Raw genomic sequence first — 27,804 nt, forward strand, 5'->3', positions numbered from 1 at the left:
ACCGCTCCGAGCGTCCCTTTCCGCAGCGAGAGCGGGGGAGAGAGAGAGAGCCCGTGCGGCGGCGGCGGTGGCGGCGCGGCGCTCCCAGCCCGGTGCGTGCGGCGGGAGCAGCACGCGCGGCCCCTCCCCAGCCGCGCTGACGGCGTGTGCGCCTGCGCAGTCGGGTGGTGCCGCCAGGAGCAGGCGCAGACGGCGGGCGGAGCTGTTCCGGCTTTTCTTAGGGACACGTGAATTAAACACGTTCTGTGTTTACATGGTGCCGTGAGGTTGTTCTGCTTACTGACTGCTCTAAAGTAATGAAAGATTGACATCGAGTACTTGTTAGAGGGCTTGGTTTTACCCGAGGCTTTGGCAGATTTGCAAATTGGGACTTGCCCAAATACCCTGAATTCGTGCCTAGCATAAACACTGCACCCAGAAATCAAAGCCGTGATGTTTGGAGTTTAGTCCTCCTATAGTGGTTTGTAAATCACGCCTTGGTTTGTAAGCTTAGTACTGTATTTAATAAGAATTTTAATTCGTTTTCTGTAATAGAATAATCTTTTCGGTGTCTCCCTAGGAGGAAGGAATGAGAGTTTTGTCTTATGGCTGCTCCAGGAAAGGTGGCAGCTTTCCGTCTGCCTCCCCTGCCAACTATTGGAGAGATTATTAAACTCTTTCGCCTTAAAGCACTGAAACAGCTTTCCCAGAACTTTCTACTGGATTTGCGATTGACAGGTTACATATTTTATTCTAATAGTTTTAGTTAACATTGAATATGTATCACAGTTTTTGTCAGAATACAGAGTACAGCTAAGGACATGATGTTTGCATAACAGCATTTGTCAGAGTAATGGCAGCTTAATGGTAAACCTTTATAATAAAGACCTCTTCTAAAACTGTATTCCTAAATTAAATATGGGTTATTGACTGAAATGCAAAAAATCAAAACTATAGTAGTGCTTGTATCATTTGAGTACTATTTTGGTTTATACTTTTGACTTAAAAGTTAGCATTTTTTTCAGATTATTCTGTATCGTAGAAAGTATGTGACATATTTGGCAGTTTAGAGTTTGCTGTGTGCTGTAGATAGGAGAGTCATTTGTCTCAGTTTATCAGATGTGTAGCTTTTTTGAACCAGTTGCATTGTTCTGAGCAATTCATTTTTTTCAGCTTTGTGTCAGCAGTGGGTGACAAAGCTGGCACTAGTCTGTCAGTCAGGGGTGGGTGTCTTCACTGGCACAATGGTGGCTAGATTTTGCATTTAGAAATGCAGTGCAGTTTCATGTAGCTAATGATTTGATTTTGTTTGACAATTCAGACTGGTAAAAATTCAGACCATGAAACTCAGTTCTACTTCCTGAGCAACCAGGCTCTTACCCTGGAATAAAGATGTCTGCATCCTGTTAGTAAAACTTTACAAGCAGACAGGTCTTCGTATATTTTTTATTGCAAACGTAAGAGATAATGGAGTGAGCAGCAAAGTTTCTGTCAATATCTTCTCTCCATGCTTCCCAAGGATCCCTTCATTTCATTAGCTAAATTTTCTAGTCCTTAATCTGTCTTTAGTGTCTATAACACTTCCTAATGTTGCATCATTTCACTTACATGTGGGTATTCCTTCCTCACCTTCCAACTGCCCTGTTTTCTATGGCTACAAGTTGCCTGTGTTCCAGCTCTTCATTTAGTCCAGTTTCTCCCTCATAAAATTGCCCTGTACATAATATAATCTTCAAAGAACTTTACTTTATTTTTCTTACTTCTTAAATTGCCTTGAAATATTCTTTTTATTTGATTCTGTAATGAGCACAGCAACTACTAAAGGCATAAAACTAAAAATAGCTTTTTTTAAATAGCTCAGTATATCTTGTAGTATGGAACAAGTCTGAATTCTGTGCAGTCTGGCGGGTGCATGATGATTTAACTGGAATGTGTCACCGTTTATGTCTGTTCTGAGATAAGCATGCTTGTGCTTTTAACAGTAAACAATGAGGTTATCTTGGTGAGCTGAATCTCCTGGAAAATAAAGGCTTAGTATGTTCTTTGTGTCTTGCAGACAAGATAGTGAAACAGGCTGGTGAGCTGAAGAATGCCCATGTTTGCGAGGTGGGCCCTGGGCCAGGAGGAATTACCAGATCCATTCTCAGTGCTGGTGTTGAACAACTCCTTTTAATTGAAAAAGATGCTCGATTTATTCCAGGATTGCAGGTACCAACTGGAGAATAATTTGTGTACATATAACCACAGCATTGAGTTAAGAACATTCTGAGAACTTAGAGAGATTCCAGCTGTCTTGATGGAATCTCAGCACTGAAAATAGGTTTGGTTCTATGGCAGAAACCAGAGCTATAATTTGCTTGAAGATACACAGTATGCCAATTCATTGTTCCCGCTTTCTGATAGGCCCTTTAGGACCTTATCTTGCAACTAAGTTACTGCCAAGGCTTGTTGGTTTTGTGGGTTTTTTTCAGGCTGAGACGTTTCAGGTGCATTTCATCATGCTGGTGAAATCATAATTTGAAGGCTGAATGTAATGTCCTTATGTAGGGTCTTATATTTCATTTTAATCCTAATAATTATGCTTTATAAAATTGAGAAGGCTCCAGTTAATTCAGTCAATGTGGGTTAACATCCAGGTAGAGAAGAATAAAGCAAGCATTTCTTTTACATTTTCAAAAAAAACCCTCTTAAGCTTTTCTTCCTTTCTTTTAAAGTTGGTATAAGTTCACAAGTCATTGTGCCATTTTCAAACACTATCTACTTGCATTGCTGGATGTTTATGGAATTTGGCTGTATAAATCCAGCAAGAAAAATGGAATCCAAAAATCTTAAAATTTGGTTGTTTTCTTATGTCTCTACAATCTCAAAGCAATTCAAAGGACTTTTCTTAAATTGCACTGTGTTTTTCAGTAAATCAGCAGTGAAAATAAATAAGTAGTTCACTTGAGAACTGCTACTGTCTCTTTATATGGTAAAAATAATGTAAGGTATGAATGAAACTGCTTATACCCTGAAACTTGAATGTTCATGTAGTTATGTCTTTGTGAGGTTAGCCATTAATAACATACAATATGCCATATGCATCCTATGAAATGTGAAACCATGTTTATACTTGAGTGGGGGCAATCAGTATTTTTGTTTTAGATTTTGAGGACTGGTTTGGGACCAGAGAGAATTTGAGGTTAAATGACACTTGTTTTAGTTAAGAGAGCTTTTTAAGTACTTGGATGCTTTTTTTCTGATCTTCCAAAATGCATCCTCTGCAACAGTTTTATCTGAATAAAAGTATACTTCTTGGCATATAAAATGAGCTTTTGGTATGTAATTATCTTTACTGTTCAAGTGACATAATGTTAGTCATTATTTTTAATTGCCAGTCTCCTCAGAGTAGAAGTGAATGTCTGAATGAGGTTACTGAACATAGAGGTGGTTTAACTCAGTAACAGCGGATGTGAATGAGCAAGAAATGTGTTGCAGTCATTAGTGTTCAATTTGGTATTGCTTTTTTTTCCATACAAATAAGATATATAACAGTGAATCTTTCTTTTTCTAATAATATGGGTTGTAATAATTTTTCTGGTTTCCCAGGCAAACTGTCAAAACTCATGCTCATAAAATGGTTGAGATTTGAGTAAGGGGAAATGTCAGAGATGAAAATAACAACTGGGGACTATTACTTTAACATGTCTCTTAGATACTTTTAAAATCGCTGATCTAAAGCATACAGCATTTTTCATTAACTATTTTTCAAGCTGTGGTCTCTCACAAAACTGAAGCGGGGATATTCTTTACTGCAGAACTGAAATACAGTGAAGAACATATGTGTACTGAGTTAAAGTTTACATCAGCTGAGCATCTGTCAGTTCTGTCTCAGTCTTAAAGAATCCCAACCTCTCTATGCCATACGCCCTAATAGTTTTTAGGCTGGAAAGATTGATAAAGAGAGAAAGGGAGCAAGAGAGTGTACTGAATATAAAATTATTCCAGAAACAGTATTTCATGTTTTGAACTATGCCCCTTATCCTTCCTTTGTGCCCTTTTGTGTGTGAAGAATGAGAGAATGTGTATGATGGAATACTCTTGGCTGGTGTCCTTGATGCACAGCAGCTCCTGGAGCTGTGTTAGCTGCACACATTTTCACTTCAAATAAAAAAGCTTCACTGGGTTTCCAAGTCTTTATTTCAAATTAGAAATATAAGACAATGATTTTCTGGTCACAAATTAAATGCAATTCTCAGTTATGTAAAGTGTGTTACTCAGCAGCCCCTAAACTCAATCTTGATAAGAAAACTGTTATTAGCAAATGACACTATTTTCTAACTTTATTAATCTTACATTATCTTTCAGTATAATCCTGCTAGAGCATTTATAACAGCTTCAAAGAAAGGTTTGACAAACCATGGCAGATTAGTGAACTTGTATGTCATATAATCACTAGTGTAATGCTGAAAAGTCCATTAAGTGGGTTGGAGTTGAGATTAGTTTTATTTTTTCTGTTTGGAAATAATTGCACTTAAAACATGTAGGAACACTTAGGTTTTTGGGTTTTTTTTGTTAAGCTTTTATTGCTCTACATAAAACTTAGCTTTTTTGATAATTAAAAACCCTAAACTTTTACTCAAAAAAATTTCATGACAACATTATGTGAACAGTAGGAGAAAGCAGTATTTTCCTTTGGCTCAGAGAATTGTGAAAGCTCTTTGTGCTCCTGAGCATATAAACATCGTTCAGACTGAAAATGGGACTAACAATGATGAGCAGTTTATTTTGGCAGTTAGGCCACTGGCACTTAACTGTTTATGAATTTGGATTTCTGTGCAAAATCAAAGTTGTTCTTTAATCCATTTCTCATTATTGTCTTGTAGGATCAATAAATATCTCCAAATGTCATCTTGAAAAAGTCTGCACTGCTTTTGAATTGTGCTGTTTGTGCATAGTTTCATAGTGTAAGAGAAAAGATTAGTACAACATTAGTAAAGCTTAACTAATTTTGATTATGGGAACTGACACCAGTAATTAAAGAATTGGTTGTCAGACTACAGCCAATGCTGAGTTTGCATATCAGCCTTTATTAAATACTAGATAAGTTGTGCAAGTGGGCTGCAGAAACTGACAATGGAGGTGATTTTGTAATAATGTCTAGGAAGATAGAAATTGTTGAGATCTTCCCTCCTGCTAGATACTCATTCCATCTTTTAAGTTGATTCCTTGTTTTTTAATGGTACAAGTGTAGACTACTACTGGGAATATTAAGAGAATCTCTTCCACATTTTTCATGTAAAAGGAAAAATTAGTATTTCTGCAGCCTTGTATCACATATGGCTGAAATTGGATAATAGGCCCTAAAGCTGTGGGGGAAACAGAATAAACAACATGAGCCCTTGTTTTCATAGGTAATTGGTCTAAAAAACTTTTAAAACCTCTTGCTTGCATAATTACTTGAATCAGGTGAGGTCCTGCTAGTGACCTGGGACTTGTTACTTGTTGTTGATAATACTCTTGTTGAAGAGAGTATTAGCCATCTTTTCAAGTTTGAATTCTCTATCAAGAATTCTACATCTGTGAATAGTTAAATGTTTACAGAATCACACATTAATCCATATCCAGTGTTTGCTTTTTAAAAGTAAGTACTTACTAAGAGTGTTCTCAGTTTTACCTCCTACTGTGCTTTGTTGTACATTGAAGATAAATATATAGCAATGGTTTGATTCCTGCAGTGGCTGAAACTGGAAATCAGTGTGGTTAACACTCACTGCTTGCTTGTTTACAAACAGATGCTATCTGAAGCAGCTCCAGGAAAAGTGCGCATTGTTCATGGCGATATCCTGACCTATAAGATGGAGAAGGCGTTTCCAAAGCACTTAAAAAAGAACTGGGAGGATGGTTAGTATTTGCATTTGGTTTACTTCATTTTTTAGGGCTTTTGAGTTTGTCTTAAGTAGTGATAAAGTTGAAGTTTACTCAGTGCCAGTGTTACTCTCTTCTGGTACATGTTGAAGATAAAGAGACAACTGTTTGGGTTTTTTTTCCCTAGAGAAAGCAGAGAACTTTCTTCCTTTTCTAATACAAAACAGTGGAATTTGTGTGACATTGACCTTAGTTTAAACTGAGGAGCTTTGCAGTTATTAACCTTAGAGTGTCTTGACTGTACAGGAATGACTTCTGGAAAGCATAAAAGGAGATCAAATGGTGCACTTCCTGGCTTCTTCCTGTTTTTGAAGAAGTCAGAAATCACCACTGTTGCTGTTCCACTGAAGAAATTTCTGTAACTTGCTTTGAAACTTTTGGAAAACTTACCTTCAAAAATTTAGTTTTTTCATTGCTTTGGTTTCAGGTGGATATCTTTGGCAAAAGTAGCATCTCATCAGGATTGTGGTATTTTTGCCTTTTTTTATTTAACCTGAGGTTGCAATAGAGCACTATTTCACTTCCATTTCAAAACATGTAATACTGTTAGATAAATCAGATATAACCTCCCAGTCCCCTTTTCCAAATTTATTAGTATAAGGTAAAGTCATTCTTTGCAATGTCTGAAGAACAGTAAAGTGCTTTCTGACTTAGGACAGAAAAGACCATGGCACATCATGTTCACCTAGAAAAATTGTATGTTGTATTTGCCTCATTGCAAAAGATAAGTGCTTCACTGAACAAACTATGATAAAATGGACATGTGAGAGTGTAGTGCAGTTTTTAAATTTACCTTTCTTGAACATAGAGTCACTATTAGGTTTTGAGCTGACCAATTAGAGGCAAGATACATTTCTTGTGTATTATTGCCATATGAAAATCTCAAAAGCTGATGGGTTTCAAAAGCCACCATCTCTGATAAATGTGTAATACCACAGATAGTCTAGAAATATCACAGCCTAAAAAGTGCTAATAAGTGAAGTGTGCCAGAAAAGCAGCTTGAATTTGATATTGTCATCTCTTATGTTATTAAACATCATCATATCTGAGAAACAGCACACTGGCTTTTGGGTTTTGCCCACTTCTGTTGCACTCCTGCTTAGACATAAGGGTCCCTGCTGCTGAAATCCCTGTGTTGTGTTGTACAGCACACACAGATACTGATATGATGCATAACTGAAAAACAGGTGCCACTTTTTATTGCTAAGTCTTGTACTTTAACACCTTTTGATTTCAGAGGGCTCTATACAGAAGGAGAGCTCTTGTCCAGCGTGAGTTAGGTGGTTGATTTGAGGACTGTTAGGACTCAGTTAAATGCCTCTGGGAGGATGTGTTGAGCAGAAGTATGAGTATGGGTATTTACTCTGTACCTAATTGCCATAGTTTGAAACCACAGGAACACTGTTGTGGTTTTGCCATTCTAGAGTAGCTCAGAATTTACTCATCAGCTGAAAATCATCTGAAAGCTACTGACTGATTTATTCAAATGTAAATGAGAACCAGACCTAACCACTTTTTTCCAAGGAAATACTGAGAAGAGTAACATAGTTTTGTCAGTGTAAGATGAGTATAAATGGACAGGCATCATTTTGGTGTGGCATGATAAAAAATTGTTTCCATATTTTTAGTCTAGGTTGATAGGCATGTATCTTTCTTGTGTTTTATTTCTTGGCAAAATCTCACCCAAAACTTTTTCACAGCTGTTTTTCTTCTGTCAAATGTCAACAGAACCACCAGATATACATATCATTGGGAATCTGCCCTTCAGTGTTTCAACTCCTCTCATCATCAAGTGGCTTGAGAATGTTTCGAAAAGGGATGGACCTTTTATTTACGGCAGGACACAGATGACACTGACTTTTCAAAAGGAAGTTGGGGAGGTAAAATTTTGGCGTTTTTTCAATTTTGCATATTGTTAATATGCAATCTTTTGTTTAAAACTACAAACCCTGTCATAGTTGACTTTGAAAAGAGAGGGAAAGGTTAGTTCAGTTTTTAGTTTATGTGGTTATAAATTATGAATTTTGGTGTGTTAATTATCTACTCTGATCCTTTCACAAGAATATAATTTTTTTTAATGTCTTATGCAGGGTTATATTCCATTAAGGTACTCTTTCTGTTCTTTTTTGTAGTCTGATTTCTTTAACATGAATAGATTGCACAGCACTCTTCTGTTTTCAAATATGTTTATTCTCTCACAATCATTTGTGCAGCTTGTCATCAATCTGTTTTTCCTTACCTTTCGTTCATCTCAAGAAATACACTTATATTTTTCTTTGTCCTCTTTATTGAGATAATTTTTTGAGAAACACCTTCCTTAAAATAAGGAAAAATGGAAGGTTAGCATTATTTCTACTTCTGATTAAGCACTTAAAATGCAGGGGGTGTTTGTCAAGACCATGGAAATTGGCATTGGCTTTCTTGAATGAGACTTGATATCAGAATTATTAATGTATTCTGCCATTCTTGTGTGTGTAAAAAGGCCTTAATTTACTTCTGTCACCACAAGTCCAAGAACAAACTGATATTTTACTTTGTATTAATAGTTAGTTTCTCAAGGAAGCCAGACTGATCTGCAGTGTAGTAGTGTTAATGTCAGATCAGTTGATATTAGGTTGGCTTACTCCACAGTGCTTTCTGACTTTACAGTTTATTTCTATTGACATTGCATGAAACATATAAAACATAGAGAATGGAAAGCGTTTTTGCTTTGCAGTTATGGAAGCAGTCACTTGAATTTAGAGTGAAAAAAGGAGTTGGACATCAGCCTGAAAACTGAATTTCCATCTTATTACCCCAGACTGTGTTTTGTCTGTGCAGCCTCAATGTGTATGTTGTTTTAATTTTAATCCTTTAAAGGATTAAAAAAGTCAAAAGTTCAAATAGGAAGGTTTTTTTTTTTCCTCTGTGAAAATTAGTAACAATTATATGAGTGGAATGTCTGCTGTCATTTTTTGGGTCAAAGAAAACCATATTGTGCCATCATTGCCCTAGCCTTGCAATCAAGATTGAAGAAGTATTTCCAGTAGGTGGCTCTAGAGAACACTAGGGACAAACATTTGGTATGAAATAAACCAGATTTCTTAATTCAGTTCTGGGCTCATTTGGTTTCAGGCATTACAGAATCCAGGTCTGTTTCCCAGAAAGACTTCATGTCAGGTGAGATTAGGCCTTGCTGCAAAATAAGGCTAATGGACTGTGATGTAAAATACAGAGTGGTGATAGGTAAGATGCATAGTTTTGTGACAGCAGAAATTCACCTAAGACTGTGTGAGAGCACTGTGTCCTTTACATTGCTGTGCCCAGCTGCATATGCCAGTGGTGACATGCAGATTACAGTTCTTTTGCACCCAGTAGAGCTCAATTAGGTGCAAAATAGCATGCACACTTAAGCTCTTGTACTTAAAACACTGAGGAATTAGAAACACTAGGAAATGGAGTATGTTGTTCAAGGTCATGCAGTGAAGCAGTGTTAATTGTTGAGTTTACATTCTGAGAACTCTTGATTCTTTTTCAACACGGGTCTTCCTCAAAGACAGAATTGTTCATGGTTTTTGGTTTGCATTTCCATTATTGGTTTGATACCATGAAAAGAAATTGCTTTAAAGATACGATTTTATTTTATGATTAGGGGAAAGAGCAATAATTAGGCTCTGGGTCTCTTCTCCTGACCGTCTGGAGTTGCTTAAGGTAACCACTGAAAATTGGTGTGTACAGGCATAGTCAGTTATCAGGAAAGAGAGAACAGTGCAATGCAGATCATAGTGAGTTGCTGCTGATATTTTGTGTATCCCTGGATTTATAGTCTTGATAGGGGAATTTGATGTCATCCCTGGATATTTCTAAGCTAAGAGCCTGAATATCAAAGTCTATGTGTATGTCATAAGCTCAGCAAAAGCATAAGATGTATCATGGAATGGAGTGATGTGCTTTATAATTAGTTAGGATAACTTGATGTTAACGGTAGGAAAGTGAAGCAATGTGCTCTTTTATTTATGGTCAGACTTTGTTTTGCAGTATAATAGAGAAGTAGATACTTTTGCCTTTCTTGCTGGTTATATATTCTTGCTTTTCTGTTTCCTTGTAGCACAGCAATGTTGGTGTGAGTTATGTCACTAGACACCTACAACTGCAGCCCACTGTGTTCTGATATAAATAAATTGATTAAAGCTGATGAGAGCCAGCAGTTATATGCTGAATCTGAGGCCTGTTGAGGAGGATAAGGCCAAATACCCACATCAGTAAAAATAGCACTTCTGAGTGTCAAGCAGATATTTTTTTAACTTTGTAGTTTAACTTTGTAAAATTGCTGTTCACTTTGTGGGTAAGAACTTTTGCTTTGTCCTAAATTCTTTAGTGCTTCATCTCAAATCTGTCACTCTAGGCCAGGTTCTTCCAGCCCACTTACTCTAAAATTGATCCTCTAACAGAGCCTGTTGCTATAGAGCGAGGAGTAATGGTTTTAAACCTAAAGTAGGGAGATTTAGATACAAGGAAGGAATTTTTTACAGTGTGGGTAGTGAAACACTACAGCAGGCTGCCAAGAGATGGGGTAGATGCCCTATCCCTGAAAACCTTCAAGGTCAGGCAGGGCAGGTCTCTGAGCAAGCTGACCTAGCTGTGCATGTCCCTGCCCGTGGCTGGGGGTTTGTGTGGCTGATACGTGCATGGCTGCTGTACACAAGTATGCTCCTGCTGCTGTGGTTGAAGTGGTTTAAGATGTTACTATCCAGATGTTCAGTTATCCCTTCTGTAATTGAGAAGCAGGAGCTTACTGCCTGAGACTTGCTAGTTGGTTTCTGGGAGAAGTGAAGATATGTTTGTGTGAATTGGCACTGGAAGTATCGCTACAAGTGTTGCCATTAGGTCAGTTTCGTTTCCACTGCAGAGGTTAAGGAAGTGCGTGTCAGATTGCATTGTTAGACTTTGCAGTCTAGGTTTTTTTTAGAGAATAATAATTTCCTCTGACACAACAATGAAGGTAGCTTCAAATGCTGGCATAGGCAAAAAGGATCTCTGACCATTCTTTCCAAAAAGTCATTGAAAAGTGTTTTATTTGCTCCATGCTGAACTGCCTTTAGGAAGAGTTGTTTGAAAAAATGTGAAACTTCAGCAACTGGTTTCACTTTTAGTTTTCAGGCATAAATTTAAAAGCATGGCAGCATTTTATGAGTAGGATTTTCATATGGAGCTACATGCTGTACAATATTACCAGATATGCTAATTGGGGTTCAGTATTTATTTTTTGTTGAGGTGGTGGTAAATAAGAACATGAATCATCATGATTCTGTTTTTGTGTGTGTTAATGAAATTACTTTTGTAATTTGAGACTTGTTTTACTAGATGCTTTATATGTTTCAATTATGTTTGTGCAAGCAAAACACAATAAAATGTGTTTCTTGCCAGGTCGTAAAAGCATGGGAAACCTGTGTCCAGGCTACTATTTTGTAAAAAAAATAATGGGAAAATCAGAGGATACTTAAATTGAGTTTTAAGTATTAAATGCTCTCACTGTTAGGCATTCTAACTTTATGTAAAGTAGACCCAGCTTCCTGACAAATATTGTAAGAGTAGATCAGTTAATTACAAAGAACTTTTGGTTTCTAGCCAATCTTGAGTTTTTGGAGTTTTGTTTCATCTTGAAGAAGAAAATAACTAGTAATATTTTATACAGAAACAGTGGAAGGAAAGAATTGTGAGAGTACTGTCAGCTGGTGTAAGGTTTGATTTGAATCCTGCAGTCAGAATAGTTTTAGTTTTCTCTTGTATCCATACAAAATTCTTTTGATATTCATTTAGATCTGCAGAATTTCTAGGAGTTCCTTTTCATGTGCATGTGATTGCAGGACTGAGGCTGTAAATCAGCGTAGTATCTTAGTGAAATGCTGCTATATTGGAGAAGAAAATTTTAGATTAACTGGGCATATGATTTGATACAAGTTTCTAATGATTAACTGGTGTGTTTTTCTTAAATTTGATTATACTGAAAATCAAGCTTTAATACAACTGGTCACTTGGCCAGTTCAATATCACTGATGTACATGTTTTGATTTTCCCCTAGAGACTCACAGCTAATCCAGGAAGTAACCAACGCAGCAGACTGTCCATCATGGCTCAGCATCTCTGCACGGTGGAAAACTGTTTCATAATTCCAGGTCAAGCCTTTGTTCCAAAGCCAGAGGTAGGTTTTCCTGTATTTATTTGTAGTTTTTGTTAATATGTCAGTCAAGCAATGTATCTTATTTTCACCAAGGAACATTGCTGACTGCTCTATTTGAACATCTCCATATTACGAAGTGGAATGATGTGAAATTCCTGTAAATGAAAAGCATGCTTTTTTTTTTTTTTTTTTTTGTTCCTCAGAACTTGGCTTTGACCTTCAAACCTATCTGCAAGGTCAGCATACTTGAGATTAGGATTTAATGTCAGGATAGTCTGCTAGGATTGGAGTATTTTTCAAAAGCCTGATATTTTACCATATGCATTTATAAACAGTTTGGGAATTGTGCCTTGAGAATTTGATAGGTCTTTTGAAAGAGTGTGATAAGAAAAGATTTTCTTTAGTCAACTTTGTCAAACATCTCTAATTTTATCATGTCTATAATCTTTGTTTCACCCCAGTCATCTTTAGCATATTTTATTCTCTCCTATTTGCTACAGCACTTTGTCAGCTGTATCCCACTGATTGTTTAAAAAAGTAACAATCTTTTCTCCCTCTTATGTATTCTTGAGTGAGTAAAAAACAATCTCTTTGTTGTCCTCTTATCTACTGCCACTAGTTTTTATTAATAGCCATTATGACAGAATCCAGGTCTGTCCAGGAATCAAAAATTAAGAAATAATTCAGTATTTTGGACAAGAAGCTTGTTTTGGTTTGGCTTGGATTTTTTGGTAAAAATTTGTGCCTGACTTCAAGTGATATCTGTGTTCCTGAATGCATGTGGAAATCATAGGCTTATAGAAGTATTTGGGTTGGAAATATGGTCATTTAGTACTATTCCCATGCAATGAGCAGGAACATCTACATGAGATTGCTTAGAGCTCTGTCCAATGTGATCTTGAATGTTTCCAGGGATGGGGCATCCACCATCTCTCTGGGCAACGTGTCCATGTTTTACCAGCCTCATTGTAAAAAGCTTCTTCCTTATATCTAATTTAAATCAACCCTCTGGGAGTTTAAAACCATTACTACTTGTCCTATCAAACTGTTGTTCTGTTTCAGAAGTGAACTTGCAGCTTCTGAAAGCTCCTTTTAAATTGGTTGGTTCAGCTCTTCAATACATCTCCCTTCCCCTTTATCAGTCTCTCTTGGTCCTTTTTACTTTTCTGGCATATCTCTTGAGAACCTTTGGAAGGTTATTTTCTCGTTTATCACAATGAATTTTAAGGCCTCTATCTGGGTATAATTCTGTTAAAATTCTTAAAATTCTGTTAGCATTTTTTGAGCAAATAACTGTTCAGACATGTTAAATTACAGAAATCTGTTGTGAAAGAAAATGTGCTTAAGAGATCTTATTTTTTGCTTTGAGGTTTTGGCTTAGGTTTTTTTTCCCCTGTTTCCTAGCTGAATGGAAAATAATTTCAGGATGCCCTCTCACTGTAAAATATGTGAAATAGTTTTGAGTAAGGCTAAAATTCAAGTTTTATGGTGGGGATTTTTCAGTGGTGGGTACAACTTGAATAGTAATAAAGCTAATGTAGTGAAGTCTTGTGCAGACTGTGTCGCAGAATTGGGAAGCTGTAACTGTTATTTCCATTTTCCTGTACTGAAAAGGCTGTAGTTGACCAAGAGAGGTAACACACAGAGTTATGACAAATATCTTAGTATAAACACATCTTAGAGTCAGTTGATGTTCTGTTGAATAAAAAAGGCAGTACAACTAAAGGCAGACATATTTTTATTTAATGTATTTTTTGAGTTAAAACAAGTATTGCTTATATTGCGAAAGCAGAAAGTAGAATTCTTTCAGACAGAACTGGCACCTGTTTTCACTATTATTTTTGTTGCTTCACACACCTGTTGTAGACTGATCCTGTGTTTTGTCCTTGTTCTATTAGCTGTAGACTGACATGGTTTTAGATGTTACCTTTTCTCATAGAATCTGTTTTATTGGAAAGCTCTTGCAGCATAGTGTGAATGAAATGGCTCCGTCCTTGATTTTTGTTTCATAGCTATATGAAGTACAGCTACTTCATATAAAGTTTCAGGAAGAAAAATTTGCAGTATGTGTAACCAGTGAACTTTTTGTGTTCATGGTATGCCATTATTACCTTTTTCTTACACCCTCCTGTAAAAATGCCTCTTGATTATAATTTTTTGCAAACAGATTTACATGGTAGTGATCACAGCTGAGAGTCATGTCAAACCCCTTTCTAAAGGTGGAGATGCTTGTTTATGAGAAGGAGTTGTTTACCTCATTTGCTCAATGCATGAATATTATTTCAACATTTCTATGAGTGTTGAGACATAAAAGATTCTTGGTTAATGGAGTGGTGCTGCACAACATTGTGTCTAGGTAAAAAGAAATTGACTTTTTGGTTACAATGAAGTCTCTGCAATACATAATAACTGCTGATAGTTGCATTAGACATAGGACAAATCAAGCTCCTTGATTAAAACATAGGAGACTCAAAATAGGTATGTAACAGTAGAATAAAAACAAGATGTAATGCCATTCTGTGTGTGAAAAATGAAGACTCTCTATAAATAAAGACTACTTACATACTAAGTCCGTAAAACAGTCCACTTTACCAAATGCTGTAGTAAAACATCTTTTTCCAACATACCAAACATTTTATGTTTAGTCTCCTTCACAGTCTTTTAGCAAATTTCAGACTAGTACTGCAGGAAATGAAAGTTGTGTATAAATACTCAGAATAAATAGCAGTTGTTTTTATTGAGAGACTCATCCAGCATCATAGTCTTCCTAAATTTAAAGGCCTGTGTCATACCTGTTTTCATTCTTGATTTGGTTCTCACTTATGGAAGTATTTAGGTAGAACATACTTTGCCAATGACCAATATGAAACAAAATCTGTGTGGTAAAAGAAAAAGTTAAAGGATTTAAGGTAATTATTCAAAATAAGGCAGTTAAAAAAATAAAGAAGCTGTCTCTTGATCACTGTTGTATAATGCATTTTACAGCAATAGAATACCTCGGAGTGGACCTGGAACAGATCCTACAGGAATAATTAAAATTTCTTAGAAGGTTCTTTCAGAAGGTCAGAAATGTAGAAGGCAGTAAGTGGTTACTGTGTTATTTGAGCTGTTAATAACTGCCTTTAGCAAGTGTAAGCCAGAATGTTTACAGATGTTTCTTGAACATAGATAAGGTTTCTTGAACATAGAATAGGTTTCTATCCTGTTCATTACAGTTTGCAGGTGTTTTCACAGTTATGGTTACATTTTTCATGTTGTATTGCTCCTCATCTCTAACATTCACTGTGTAGTGATAGATTAGTAGCAGTTGGTAACTGTCCACATACTTTCCTTTAACAATAATAAATGAAACCCACAGCAGGTGGCAGTTTGGGGCAGGAGAGCTGGGTTTGGCAAGAGCTGAATGGTACTGCTGATCCTTCAGCCTGATATGCAGAGTATACAGTGCAGCTAAGTTTGGAGCCTTGAGCTTTTGTTGTGGATTTGTTTTGGTTGGTTGATTTTTTTGTATTTTTTATTTTTTTTAACAAAATCTGGTTACCAAGGCAATTTAGAATTGAAAATGAAAGGCAAATGTTTCCATTTTTTAAAACCTTTGAATTTGGCTTCTTGGATAAATAGTTTCTGGGTTTTTTCCTTGCATCATAAATAAAATCAAGATAAAAATGTAAAATACACTAAAAAATGTCATATGTTATTGAAAGTCTGATTGACTAAGCAGAAAGCATTTAGTTTTTAATCATCTTTGCTGTAACAAGATATTGATGCATAAATTGTACAGTCAATTATGTTTTTAAAATAGTTCCTTGTTCTTCAATAAGTGTAACTTGTGAAGTCAGAAAGAAGGGTTTGAAAAATCAACAAAATAAAGTACCCTTGTAGCAGACAAGTATCTTTTTCTAATCTTTTCTTTTTGTGGATGCCCCTGTAAATTAAATACCTTGCATAAGCATAACTGCAACCCAGATACAGGAAAGATTAAGTGCTATGTTACGCATTCGTTGAAATAACCAAACTACACTTAACACACAAAAAAAACCCCCTTGAATGAATAGAAATACTTCAATGGATAGAAATAACTATTTATACGTAGTCCTTCAGGCTGTAACCTGCATTGCTCTCCTGCTCTGTGGATGGGAAATGGTGCTGCTTTGGAGGGTAAATCCATGCTCCTTGCTGCCTTTTAAAACAGGAAGAGCAGAAGATCGCACCTGCGATAAGCAGAAACCCTGCTGATATGAATCCAGTATAAACTGCTCCTCCAGGTTCATGTTTACTACTCTCTGGAATGGTCTGGTCCAGGAAATTTGAAATAATTTCTCTCGTGTACCAGCACGTTGGTACTAATCCAAAGATTCCTGCGAGAATGAAGCAGATTCCTCCAGCAAAACAAGCGTTGTTTTTGCTGTCAGTGTCCCCTCCCAGCCTTGTGCATTTCATTCCGACTGTAGTGATGCAGATCCCAAAGGCTGACAGGATACACGACAGTACCATGGTGCTCCGTGCAGCCTGGATGTAGACAGGGAGGGAGAGAATGGAGTATTTCAGGGTACAGCTGAACATCCCAGTGCTGTACCATGTGCAGTCCATCCAAAGTCCTTGCATCTGTGTTATAGCTGTTATGATGTTTGAGCCAACGTCTGCATTTACCTTCCAGTTTGGTAGCAAGGTGGCTGCGATATCTCCAAAAACGCCAGACAAAGCCAGAATAAAAGCAAAGAACTGCAGGCTTGCTGATACCATGATGGTTCTCTTCTGTCACCTTTTGTCTGCTTTTTCTCTCGTGGAAATGAGTAACTGGGAGCTTCGTAGCCAAGCTGTGGCCGTCTGTGCAACAGGGAGGAAAGGGGAGGGAGGAGAAGTTCGAGGGGGAAAGGAAAAGAAATCAGCAAACAAAAAAAGCTTGCATTTAAAATTAGAGCTATCTGAATGAATATCTGAATATGACCCTGCAGCAGCAGAGCTGCTGTACACAAGGTACTTGAACAGAGATGATGGCAAATGGACAGTGCTTTAGAATTGCTTGTAAAAAGGAGCTGCTGCCCTTTCATACAGGATTGCAAGCCATCAAGCAAAACTTATTTACTCCAGTTGGTTTTGGTAATAGCATACAAATTGCAGGCTTACTACTACAATACACATTGTAAATGGAGCACTAGAAACTTGCAGATTAGAAGCCATTGTGGTAGGAAAACACACTGGTAGAAAAGATACTGTACTCTTCAGGTACCTTCTTTAAGTGTGTTGATAGCTGTAGTCAGCTCCTGTTGACTTTTTTATAATAATCAGCACTGTTCTACTAACTCTTACTTAAATTATGATTAAAGGTAACCCCTTATTTCTTAAATATTACTTGTTAATCTTTTTAATAAGTGCTACAAATATCTTGGCTTTGGAGGAGAATGAAATGGAATTTAGTTTTTGCATTTTCACAATTAGTCACATGACTTTTCTAAATCAATATTTTATTTTATTTCTTTTTATTTAAACTTACCAGTTTTTTATTTTCAGTTATTTCCGTTCCTTGACTTAGAGAAGTAGTACTTTGGAAGTCATAAGAGTGAATGTGATCTTCTTCTGCTTCTAAAATGTTTTTAATGCTCGTATGAAACAGCTCATTTGTGGAAGTGCCTTTTTTTGAGTCAGTCACCTGTCTGAAATAATTTGCAAATCTGCCATGAAGTGGTAGTTTTAAAAAATCCATTGAATAAGCTCCTTGCTATTCTTTTATGCAGTGTCCAATTTCATTTGACAGATGAGAACATTTTGGGCAGAATGATAACTGTGCAGCTGGGAAGACAGAACTGTTGCTGTCACCTCAGCTGGACTGTTGGGATTGCAGATGCAGAACAGTGGATTGAAACCTCTGAGAGGAGGATTAGAAGGTGGTACCCTGCTTTGCCTTTTGCATGGAGCTGTATAATTGGCAGGTTTTGCCTTTTATCAGTGGTAGACAAAGGACAGGCTTCTGTCTTAGAAAGCATGATCCAGGTTTTTTATCTAAATATGTACCATGATATTAAAATTGGTCTGCAGCATTAGAACTTTTTTGAAAAGCCGTAAGGGATAAAATTAAAATAGGGGGAATACAAAATATCTGTGGCATTGTACTCTTGTTTCAGTTCATTATACATAAGACATCAGTATGTATTCTATCAGTCTTTAATGGCATTTCTGAACTAATTAATATTATAAGTATATCCTTTATAAGTATAAGTATATCCTTTATAAGTATAATACTGTTATCCTCTATTATAATCTATAGTATAATTCTCTATATTCTCTCTCTCTATATATAATTTATATATTTATACTCTAATCTTTTTATATTATATTTATTTCAGGTAATTGTTCAAGGATGTGCTAACTCTATCCAGCATATATATATTAAAATGCTTAAATTTAAGGTGCAAATATTAACAGCTATTCATTGTTAAAACCTTGTTTCAAAGACCTGCCTATTTCCAAATCCCTTCAGTTTGTTCAGGCTGGGAAGAGCTGTTCTGGCAAATACATATCACTTGCTGTACAGGCCCATGGGAAAGATGGCTTAACTTCCTTTTACAGAAGGAACTGACAGGTCTGGGTAGCTCAAAACTCATTCAAAAACTCATTCATATTCTCATTCATATTCTGAAAAAAGATAATTAGTACTCTGAATCAACCTTTTTCATTGCTTCCTTTTTTAAAATCAGTATATAAAAACACGCAAGCATAAACACAAAACACTGCAAATGGTAGCCATACATTACATTTAATGGGGTGAACCAAGTTAAAGGCATGATAAATTCAAGTATAAGCACTACAGTTGTAATTAAACATGCAGTTATGTTTCTGTCTGTTTGTGTAAGACTTACTGCTGATCGTGAGGTCTGAGATGTTTTCTTCACTGTAGATGTCCTGGTAAATGCAGTTTCTCTTGAATGCAGCTATCCCTTCTCATATAAAACTGCATTGGCATGTATTAACAAAATTTCTTGGAATGTTGTTTTTTTTCTGTTCTCCACAGCAAGTGCATTACTGCTGTTTGTTCCCTCTCTTAGTTCCATCTACCCGAGAATAAAGGAGTACTTTGTTTAATGAGTTTTGTTTGAAAAACACTCAGTAAGGGAAAGCAAAGAGATTATGGAATAAAACAGACGGCGGCCCTTAGTCCTAAATACATAATGATGTCCAGGTTCTGTGATGGAAAGTGTGAGCAGTGATTAAATTGAGTAAAATCTTGTGAATCCAGAAACTGTAGACTTACAGACTGGGGGGAGAATCATTCAAGTTGTACTGAGAGCCAGAGAGTTTTCTTATTTGTCAGTTGTTGTTTTTTTATCACAGATAATCTTATTAAGAGTTTAAATTTCCTAGAAAAGAACTGTGCAATTTATTTTAATTTGTAATTGGAACAGCAGGACACTTCTATTCAACTGCAGGCTTTGCTTGTCTGTTCCTGATAGCTTTAGCCTGTCATAGGTTATCTTCTAACTTGTTATCTTTGTATAAGGCTGTATAAAAGAATAAGGGGATAAAGCTGCTGGTAAGGCTTCCATGATAAGTGCAGCACATCAGAGAAGTGGCCTTAACAAGCTGGTCTGAGAAATCTAGCAGTTGGGAGAAAGATTTTGCTCATTGCAGCAGCGATGTACTCACAGGTTCTGTACCTAACTTTGGGTGTCTTGTGATTCTGTTTGTGAGCCTGGTGTGAATGGAGTTACTGCAGAGCTCTTCTTACACAGAAATAATTTCTATTAGTGTAGGGGCATAGTTGCTTTCTGCTGGAAGCGAGCCAAAAGTACTCTTCTCAGAACAAGACTGCACTATGGGTTCCGCATATTTGGTGTTAGACCTAACATTTGTTTGTAGTAGACAGATATTTTATCTGAATACTTGGATTGTGAAAGTGCTGCTTAGAACTATCTCAGTAGGATCTCAAGCAGTCTGTTTTAATGAAATTGTAATATATTCTGCTTTGGTTTTAGTTCCCTATGAGCAAATTACATCTTGAGGAAAGGTTGTGTGGGTTTGCTTTTAATACAGCCCTGTTGCAAGGTACATGTATTGCCCATTATGAGACCTTTGTTGTCAACAATTAGTAAAAATTGTCTCATTTAAGCTTATTCTGATTTAGTGTGTTGATTTCATTAGCAAGGCAGCAGACTTGTGTGAATTAAATTGTACTCTGTTATGTGTTCCTCCTGCCCTACCAGGACATAAACCTTCATTATACAGTTACACTAAAACAGTAAGGGGTGAGTAATTGCTGTACTATTGACAATTTGGGATGTATCAGTTCAATGATTTTGGTATTCATTATTTTGTAAGACTTGAGTGTTATTTTGTAAATATTTCTAAAATACTTGGTTGGGTGAAAAGTGTTACTAGTAAAATTATCAAATAACATGTATATTTTAAGTGCTCTTATGTACTCTATTGGCTTTCATAATTCTACTCTCTATTTGATGCATATTAAAAGGTATGGGGAAAATAGCATGTGTGATTTTAAAGGAGTGGCCATTTACAAATGAAAAGCTTTCCCCTGTATCTGTTGCTATAGTAACCAAGCAGCTTTCCTGGGGTCCAAAGAAAACAGTGTCTATAATGGAACTGAGAAGTGCTGTGTTTTGTTTCAGAAGCAGAAATTATTGCCTACTGGCCTTGAGATTGCAAATTGAGCTGTTTGGCTCTGAAGCTGTACACCGTATCTAGATTATGTGCTTTTTTCCTTCATAAATTTTTGTTCAAGATGTGGCTCTAACTCCCAAAGAGCCCTCATTTCTTACTTATGAGCATTTCTGCAGAATTGAGGTGACTAAGTGATGCCACATGGTTGTTTTCTTACCCCTAATTTTGTGGGGGTAATACCTTGTTATATTTCCTGGCCAAAATGTAGATAAACATATGCATGTGCCGTTAGTATTTCTGTTCAAGGAGCTGATTGAACATGTGAACTATGTATTTGCTCTGTTCAAAAAATTAACTTTTCTTCTACTCAATGTGAACACGAGTTTTTTTTCTATATCCCTGTGATCTTCCTGATAGGAGCAACCCATGGCAAAGGCAGATGCTCTGAACACTTGAAAAATTTAAAATCTGCTTTGGGAAATAATTTATGTGTGTTTCCCAGCAGATTCCATATGTCAAGTTTTTTGTCACCTGATTTTTAAATAAGTTCTTGTGCTTCACATTTCAGTAATTTTAAGCATTTTTTCTGTTGTATTTTTAACTCTAGCTTTCAGAGAAGGTGGACAACTAAAGAAAAATATTCCAGTAGTATATACTTGGGATCAGCAGTGCTAACAATGGAAACTTGCTGTGGGTTTTTTCTTCATCAGCACCATTCATTGGTATTTTCTTTCCTTTCTCTAGCCAGTATTTTTGCTCAGCTTTGTAAGTTCTGTCTGCATGAAAAACTCATATTGTTTGGATTTTACAATTCCTTTGAAATTTGTGTTGTAGAAGCATTTGTACTGGATAGATGTACTTAACAGCTGAGCTGTTCTCACAGAAAGAACAAAATGGATGGATGGTACCTTTGTGTAAGATGATGTCACATCAGAGGTTGCCTATGAGCAGTTTTGGTTGAAGCAGTGGGAGGAACACTTTCTTTTTTGAAGTACTCTTGTGCTCTGGGTTATCTTGAACAATTGGTACACTGAGACTGTGGTTCAAGCAGCAGCTGGTCTTTGGTCTGATTGTGCCTCTCTTTTCTGTCAGAACTAGCACATGTAATCATAAATTCATGTTCTGTGAGTACCAGTATTGACTGTCAGATTGTTTTAAAAAATTCAGTGATTGCGCATCATTTTAGCAGACTTTTTAATGAGACTAAATACTTTTTAAAATCTGGCACTTAAAAATTTGTACAGTACTTGTACACATTTTACAAATTTTCAATGTGCTCCTACACAGAAATTTTTCCTTTTTATTGTTGTTAATATCTAGTTTGGAAGATGATCTGCATTATTCATTGTTGTGCAGAACTGGAGTTTTATTCCAGCTCCTAATTTTTAGTACAGAAGTCTGAATTCAGAAAGTTTCTGTATAATACAGTGTCTCTATAATTGCTTGACATACACATATATATACACATACACATATAAAAAACATAAAGTGTGTACATGTTATTTCATTCTGTTCTCAGACACAGGGCAAGTGACTACGCTGGGAACCAGTCTGATTTGAGAACTACAAAAGAATATGTACAAACTTATCTTCGTGGAACTGTTCAAACATAATTTTGGATGAACTGTGATACACAGTGTAAATACAGAGTTGTGTGGTCACTTAAACTGAGTGCACTTATTTCTATCTACCATTCCTTTAAATAGACTAGCAATCTTAATACATTAAAAAGCAATTCCTTAGCTTACATTTTAGAAAAGCCCTGGAGCAACAGAAAACATATAGGGAATGAGTTTGATTTCTAATTATAATACCAATTTTCGCCAGCTGCCCTTCAGCCTATATATCAAATATTATCTAATTTGTGTATTATGTCAGAATTATCTTGTGGAAGGATCTGAAGACAGAAGTGCTAATTACTTTACAGATTATGTGAAAGTTCCTCTAAATGGACGAAGTGCCATGGGGGTAAAAAGTACTAAGTACTGATGGCATGTGAACTAATTGGAAATATGCAGATAACGAAGACTAAAATTCTGTAGGGTCTTGAAAGCTAAGGCAAATCTTTCTATTCCATACCATGCCATTAGTCACTGCACAGCTGGCTTATCTGCTGCAAGAATGCCTTCCTATAGTGTGCCTGTTTGCTGATGTCTAGCCAGGTAACTTAGAAGTAATGTGTCTCAGAGGAAGATGTCTACTCGAATTTTTCTTCCTTTCCATATAGGTGGACGTGGCTGTGGTGCATTTCACTCCATTGGTGCAACCAAAGATACAGCAGCCATTTGAGCTGGTAGAAAAGGTGGTTCAAAGTGTTTTTCAGTTTAGAAGAAAATATTGCTTCCGTGGAATTGAGTAAGTATTTTTAATGAAAACTTATCAGGTAATGTTTTTGTAAATGCACCAGCTACTAAATCAGCTATGCATTTGATTTTATTCTTCCAATTTTAAATTTGTCATCATAGTTCATCAGATCTTTCTATTTCAGAGTGGTGATTTCTGGACACGAAAGTATGAGACTAATATCTAAAGTAATTATGTAATAATTACTTGTGCATTTTTGTTGGTGCAGTTGAAGTTGTTAAAAATCCCTAGGATAAAGTGGTCATCTTTTCAATAGTTTGTCTGTCTCAGAAATGAAAAAATCCCAGCCCAACCACAAAAACTACAGAATGATTGAGTTAAAAAATGAAAGTATCAAAATCCAGAACCAAAGATGGCAGTGTGAGGAGAGCATCATCTGTTGGAAATTTTACTTATTTGGGGATAGTGTCAAAAGGTTAAATTTTTGTTTCTGTGCTTGCCCTTTTATGGAGCTCTTACTGGCTTTTTAAAAATCTCAGTATCTTACTGAGGGAATTTATTAGGTACTCTGATGTGAGAAACCTGCAGTCTGTTTGCCAAGGATCCTGTTTAAACTCCAGCACTGCCATGTGTCTGACTTACTGTGGGCAACCCCCAGCATTCAGCACTGTAGAATGTGTGACAGAAATGCTGTTATGACTAGAGGCATCTCATGCAGCCTGGGCTCCCTGAATGTTGCTGGGCATAGTTTTGGCCCTGATGCAGTCTAGAATTAGGGTGGCTACCTACTGTACTTCAAGCCTTCTATGTCACTGTTTTAAAGGTGAACAAAGAATTTTGCATCTAGTTTTGGGTTGTTGGGTTCTCTTTCCTTGAGGCCGTAAATGCCATTGATATGTGGGGTGCAGACATTGGATCTAAAATGAGTACAGATTTCTTTGTGTTAGAGTATGCATTTCAAAGTGTTTAGAAAATGAGGTGTCCAAACTCTAGACTGGTTTGTTTTTGACTTACACAGGGTGGTGGTGCTTTTCTTTTTTTTATTTTTCCTTTTTTTCTACTGTGAAAGAATGGTTTCTCTTGACAATGTAAGCAAAAGGCACACGCAGTCAGCATATCTGTGTTGTGTACAATATTGTTACCAAAGTTTCAAAAAACCCTCCCAGCTTCTGTGTAATCTCAAATTGCTAATAACTGCTTTACATTCTTTTGAGGCAAGGAGGGGGAAACTGAACTTTTGGACATCACATATTCCCCTAGCAGCTTATCATACCTTAGCCCTAATGTGCAGCTAAAAAACACAATCCTCTTATTCTTTAGCTGACCTGAAAAAAATAGCGAATTCTGGTGTATAAAAAAGCTGTTATAAGGCTCTCTATCACACAGACTATATAAAAACAAGGCAATAGAATCACTTCAAATTTGTGGATGGATTCTGGTCCTTGAGATGTGAAATATAAGAGTGCACTATGAAGTCCATATTGTAGTTTGAGTTCTGATTCACAACATTTATATGATGGTTCATAGTCTGTAAAAAAAGACTAGGTAGACTTTGCTCCAGATATGTTTTTTAACTACAGAATCAAAGGAAAGAGAGTTATTGAAATAACCCATTGCTGACCTAGATGCTGAACTAATGGGAACTTTTGACAAAGGCCTGAAGTAACATATACTACAAACAGGTTTCCCAGAAGTTTCATTTTTCACTTATGATTTTAAACCCCTTCTTAACTTCGTGTTCTATGTACCTACCAGGAACCAACTATCATTTCTTCTACAAAGCCTTTTGAGTAGTTTATCCAGCCAAACTGCCAGACACATCTGGGTAGGGGGGTGGAAGGCATGTGTTATTGTATTAGATGCACAATATTTTTTAGGTATTATGTATATAACACAGATAGAACTAGAAAATTGAGAGGTGCCCATGAGTCATGTGCAGCTTTTTTGCATTTCTGGCTTATTTTAGACTGAGAAGTACTGGCATTAAGAGCTGATCCTTTCAATAGTTCGCACTGTGGAGTATGTATTTTTCTGTGTAACATTAAAAATCACTTACCTAGTACTCCTCATTCAAATTTGGGCAACCTCTGAGAGGAAGGTGCTAATGCATCTAGCCCTAGAGTAAATGTACTGCTACGCCTATCTGTGAACAATGACAAAGCTGTAAACAAAATCAAGGACTCCTGCCACATTCTCCCACATTCTGAATATTAAAAAGTGAATGACAATTAAATGCTCCTTTCCTCTTTCTTGACTTTTTTTTCTGATATTAGAATTGGGGTATTAATGACAAGTGATAACTGTCTTTCCTAATGGAATGAAACAGTCTGAAAAATGTCATATTTTTTGAATCTGATCTGTGTTGTGCAGTTTAATCTGTTGTTGCTTTCTAAATATGAGGCTAATTCTAAGAAGGCTTTGTGCTTGTATCCATACCCAAAGCTCTATTTCATGTTAACGAACATGAACATACACACATGTGTTTAGTCTATAATGTATGTATGTGCTTTTCTATGGTTTCATAAGCAGAAAAAGGCCCTTTATATTGTTTCCATTGCTCAGATTGTGAGATGTGTTAAGAGTGCCAGAGCTAAAATAGTGACATAATTAATGTAGGTTTATTATTAAATTCCACTTTACTCTTAAGAGAAATGTAATTGTCTGTCTGAACTGCTGAAATTTTTCTTCACCCCATATCTTTTAGGACCTTGTTTCCTGAAAATGGGCGCTTGAAAAGAACAGAACAGTTGATGATGACAGCAGATGTTGATCCAACTCTGCGTCCTTTTCAGCTCTCTATGTCACAGTTTAGAAACTTGTGCAATGTATACAGGAAAATGTGTGATGAAGACCCAAGCCTTTTTGTGTTCAACTACAGAGAAGAACTACGGCAAAAGAAGAAGACAAGAAGTTTACTTGGAAGCACTGGTCAACCTGAACAGACTGAAGAGGAAAATCAGCTGTAACAGCACAAGTCTGATTTTTTTTTTTATTAGTTTTAGCTCCTTGATCTACAGGTGTAAACTCAGTAAACGAAAGTCTAGATGGTCCTACATCTATGCAGATATGAAAGACCTACTTTTGAGAAAGTGGTAGAGAGAGAGGGCATCTCTCTGTTCCAAACAGCAGCAGACAAAAGGGAAAAGGCAATCCAGGTCCTTTTTACTTCAGGGGAGTGGCTAGAACACATACGAAGAAACAAGGTACGTTGCGAGAAAGGTAATTAAGCTGCAATTTATAATTGCAATTTATAATTGCAATCAAAATATAATTGAATTTTGTATGAATGAATATTGAAGAAAAATATTTTTCAGACATCACCACATAAGATGGTGTTTGGGTTTTTGTGCTTTTTTATCCTGGAACATCCTCCTGTGCAGAGGAATTTAAAAAACAGAAGCCAAGACTCTTATAAATAGGCTCAAGTGACTGGCTTACGGGAGGATAAAGTGCACCAATTGCCTCAAGGTCTGCTAATACTCCTCTCATTTATGCAGAAGCAAAGAATTTGGGATTTAAAGCTCCAACTACAGAAAAGCAGCACAATAAAAAGTAGAAAACATGGCTAAGTACAATACTTGTTTGTCTTTTACTGTACAGGCTCATAGAGAAAATAAAAAATACAGTCAAATAAAAGATTACAGGCCAAGCTTTGTTTTTGTATTTACACATATGTATAAAGTATAAACAGCATTGAAACATACAAAAATGAAACTTCTGCACTGTTGTGCACTAAAACACATTAAAATAACTTAATTGTGCTTTAAATAAAGCAAACATGAAAACCAAAGAAATAAAATGCCCAAGGTACTAAAAATTTCAATTTGGCATGCTACTTTCCATTGTAAACCCTTCTGCCACTCACTAGCACCTTTTCCACCTTATTTAATATATTAATGAGGCCATCCCCAAGAACACTACATTGTCTTAATAAATGCTTGAAAGGGATGAACTAATTTACAACCCGGGGCCAACTTAATCTATTTTTAATCCACAATAAATTAAAATAAGTTAAGAATCCTTTACAGCTGTTTTTGAGCAAAAATGTATTAGTGCACAAAATCAGATAGTAGTTTTCCTGCAGCTTCCATGAATTATTAGTTTTAAAGCAAAATGTTTGTTGAATTTTATGTGGACTTCAAATGAATGTTTTAATATTAAGCTAGGATTTTCCATGCCTCTCCACAGCTTCATAAAAACAGTCCTCATTAACTACAGATGTTAAACTCTGGACACTAAATTCTCTCTCTAAAATAGAGTTCAGATCCAGGTTTGCAGCATCAGAGTGACTGTCAAGGGATTGGTGACGTTCTTGCATTGCCATTAGAGTTCCTCTGCTACGCTTTGTGCTGTTTACTTTTCTCTTCACTGGGCAGAAATGGCCCCGCACGAGCTTTGGATGCTCTGCTATCTGAAAGCCATCTTCTGCCTCATTTTCAGCAGCCTGATCCTGTTCAGAGTCTGCACTGGGTTCCTCTGAAATCTTCAGCCGCTGGAACTGTATTTCAATGTCTTTTGTAGGGCTGCCTTTCTTTAGGCTCTGATAGTCCTCATCATCATCATCATCACTGAGAATGTCAGATTCTTTGACAAGAGCATTAGAAAAGTCAGATGCAGTGCTCTCTGCATGTTTATCGGGAGATGAATTTTTGGGCTCCTGGATGCTCTCAGAAGTGTGGCAGCTGCTGCTCTGAGTGCTGCTGCTTAGGCTGCACTCATCAGAGTCCTGGAAGTTGCCTTTCCCCTGGTCACCGTTCCACTCACTGCTGGATGACTTCTTCAGTAACTTCAAGGATCTTGTGGAAGCTGTGCAGAGTAAAAACGCAGGTTTATTTTTTTCA

General features: G+C 36.5%; 3 protein-coding genes across 10 annotated transcripts in view; 1 reads left to right on the top strand and 2 right to left on the bottom strand.

The window, feature by feature from the left end:
• Nucleotides 1-26,601, top strand: TFB1M (transcription factor B1, mitochondrial). 4 transcript variants are annotated; one of them, XM_036380434.1, is made up of 8 exons: nt 1-92; nt 560-717; nt 2,036-2,187; nt 5,754-5,862; nt 7,615-7,766; nt 11,948-12,067; nt 22,887-23,014; nt 25,668-26,601. In XM_036380434.1, exons 2-8 carry the CDS (start codon nt 585-587, stop codon nt 25,927-25,929), a joined length of 1,056 nt encoding a protein of 351 aa, XP_036236327.1. In that variant the 5' UTR covers nt 1-92; nt 560-584; the 3' UTR covers nt 25,930-26,601. The 4 variants fall into 4 exon arrangements, with proteins under 4 accessions (XP_036236327.1, XP_036236330.1, XP_036236331.1 ...); XM_036380437.2 differs by lacking the exon at nt 1-92 and adding an exon at nt 179-266; XM_036380438.2 differs by lacking the exon at nt 1-92 and adding an exon at nt 277-293.
• CLDN20 (claudin 20) lies at nt 13,768-16,796 on the bottom strand. The gene has a single exon (XM_036380439.2). The coding sequence runs from the start codon at nt 16,787-16,789 to the stop codon at nt 16,130-16,132; it is 660 nt and encodes a 219-aa protein (XP_036236332.1). The 5' UTR covers nt 16,790-16,796; the 3' UTR covers nt 13,768-16,129.
• The window catches only part of TIAM2 (TIAM Rac1 associated GEF 2), an 88,766-nt gene continuing 86,817 nt past the window's right edge, over nt 25,856-27,804 (bottom strand). For 4 of the 5 annotated variants that reach the window (XM_036380428.2, XM_036380427.2, XM_036380429.2 and 1 more), the window contains one exon: nt 26,530-27,769. In XM_036380428.2, coding sequence (XP_036236321.1) covers nt 27,126-27,769 — 644 coding nt within the window. In that variant the 3' untranslated portion in view covers nt 26,530-27,125. Of the gene's footprint in view, nt 27,770-27,804 lie in introns of all 5 variants that reach the window. The other variant, XM_054514355.1, reaches the window with a different exon arrangement.

Source organism: Molothrus ater, chromosome 3, assembly GCF_012460135.2.
Source record: "Molothrus ater isolate BHLD 08-10-18 breed brown headed cowbird chromosome 3, BPBGC_Mater_1.1, whole genome shotgun sequence".
Classification (NCBI taxonomy): domain Eukaryota; kingdom Metazoa; phylum Chordata; class Aves; order Passeriformes; family Icteridae; genus Molothrus; species Molothrus ater.

Coding starts and splice junctions, on each gene's coding strand:
- TFB1M (XM_036380434.1), top strand. CDS start 585: ATGGCTGCTCCAGGAAAGGTGGCAGCTTTCCGTCTGCCTCCCCTGCCA. Junction 5,863..7,614: donor AAAAAAGAACTGGGAGGATG/GTTAGTATTTGC, acceptor AAATGTCAACAG/AACCACCAGATATACATATC. Junction 7,767..11,947: donor TTCAAAAGGAAGTTGGGGAG/GTAAAATTTTGG, acceptor ATTTTCCCCTAG/AGACTCACAGCTAATCCAGG.
- CLDN20 (XM_036380439.2), bottom strand. CDS start 16,789: ATGGTATCAGCAAGCCTGCAGTTCTTTGCTTTTATTCTGGCTTTGTCT.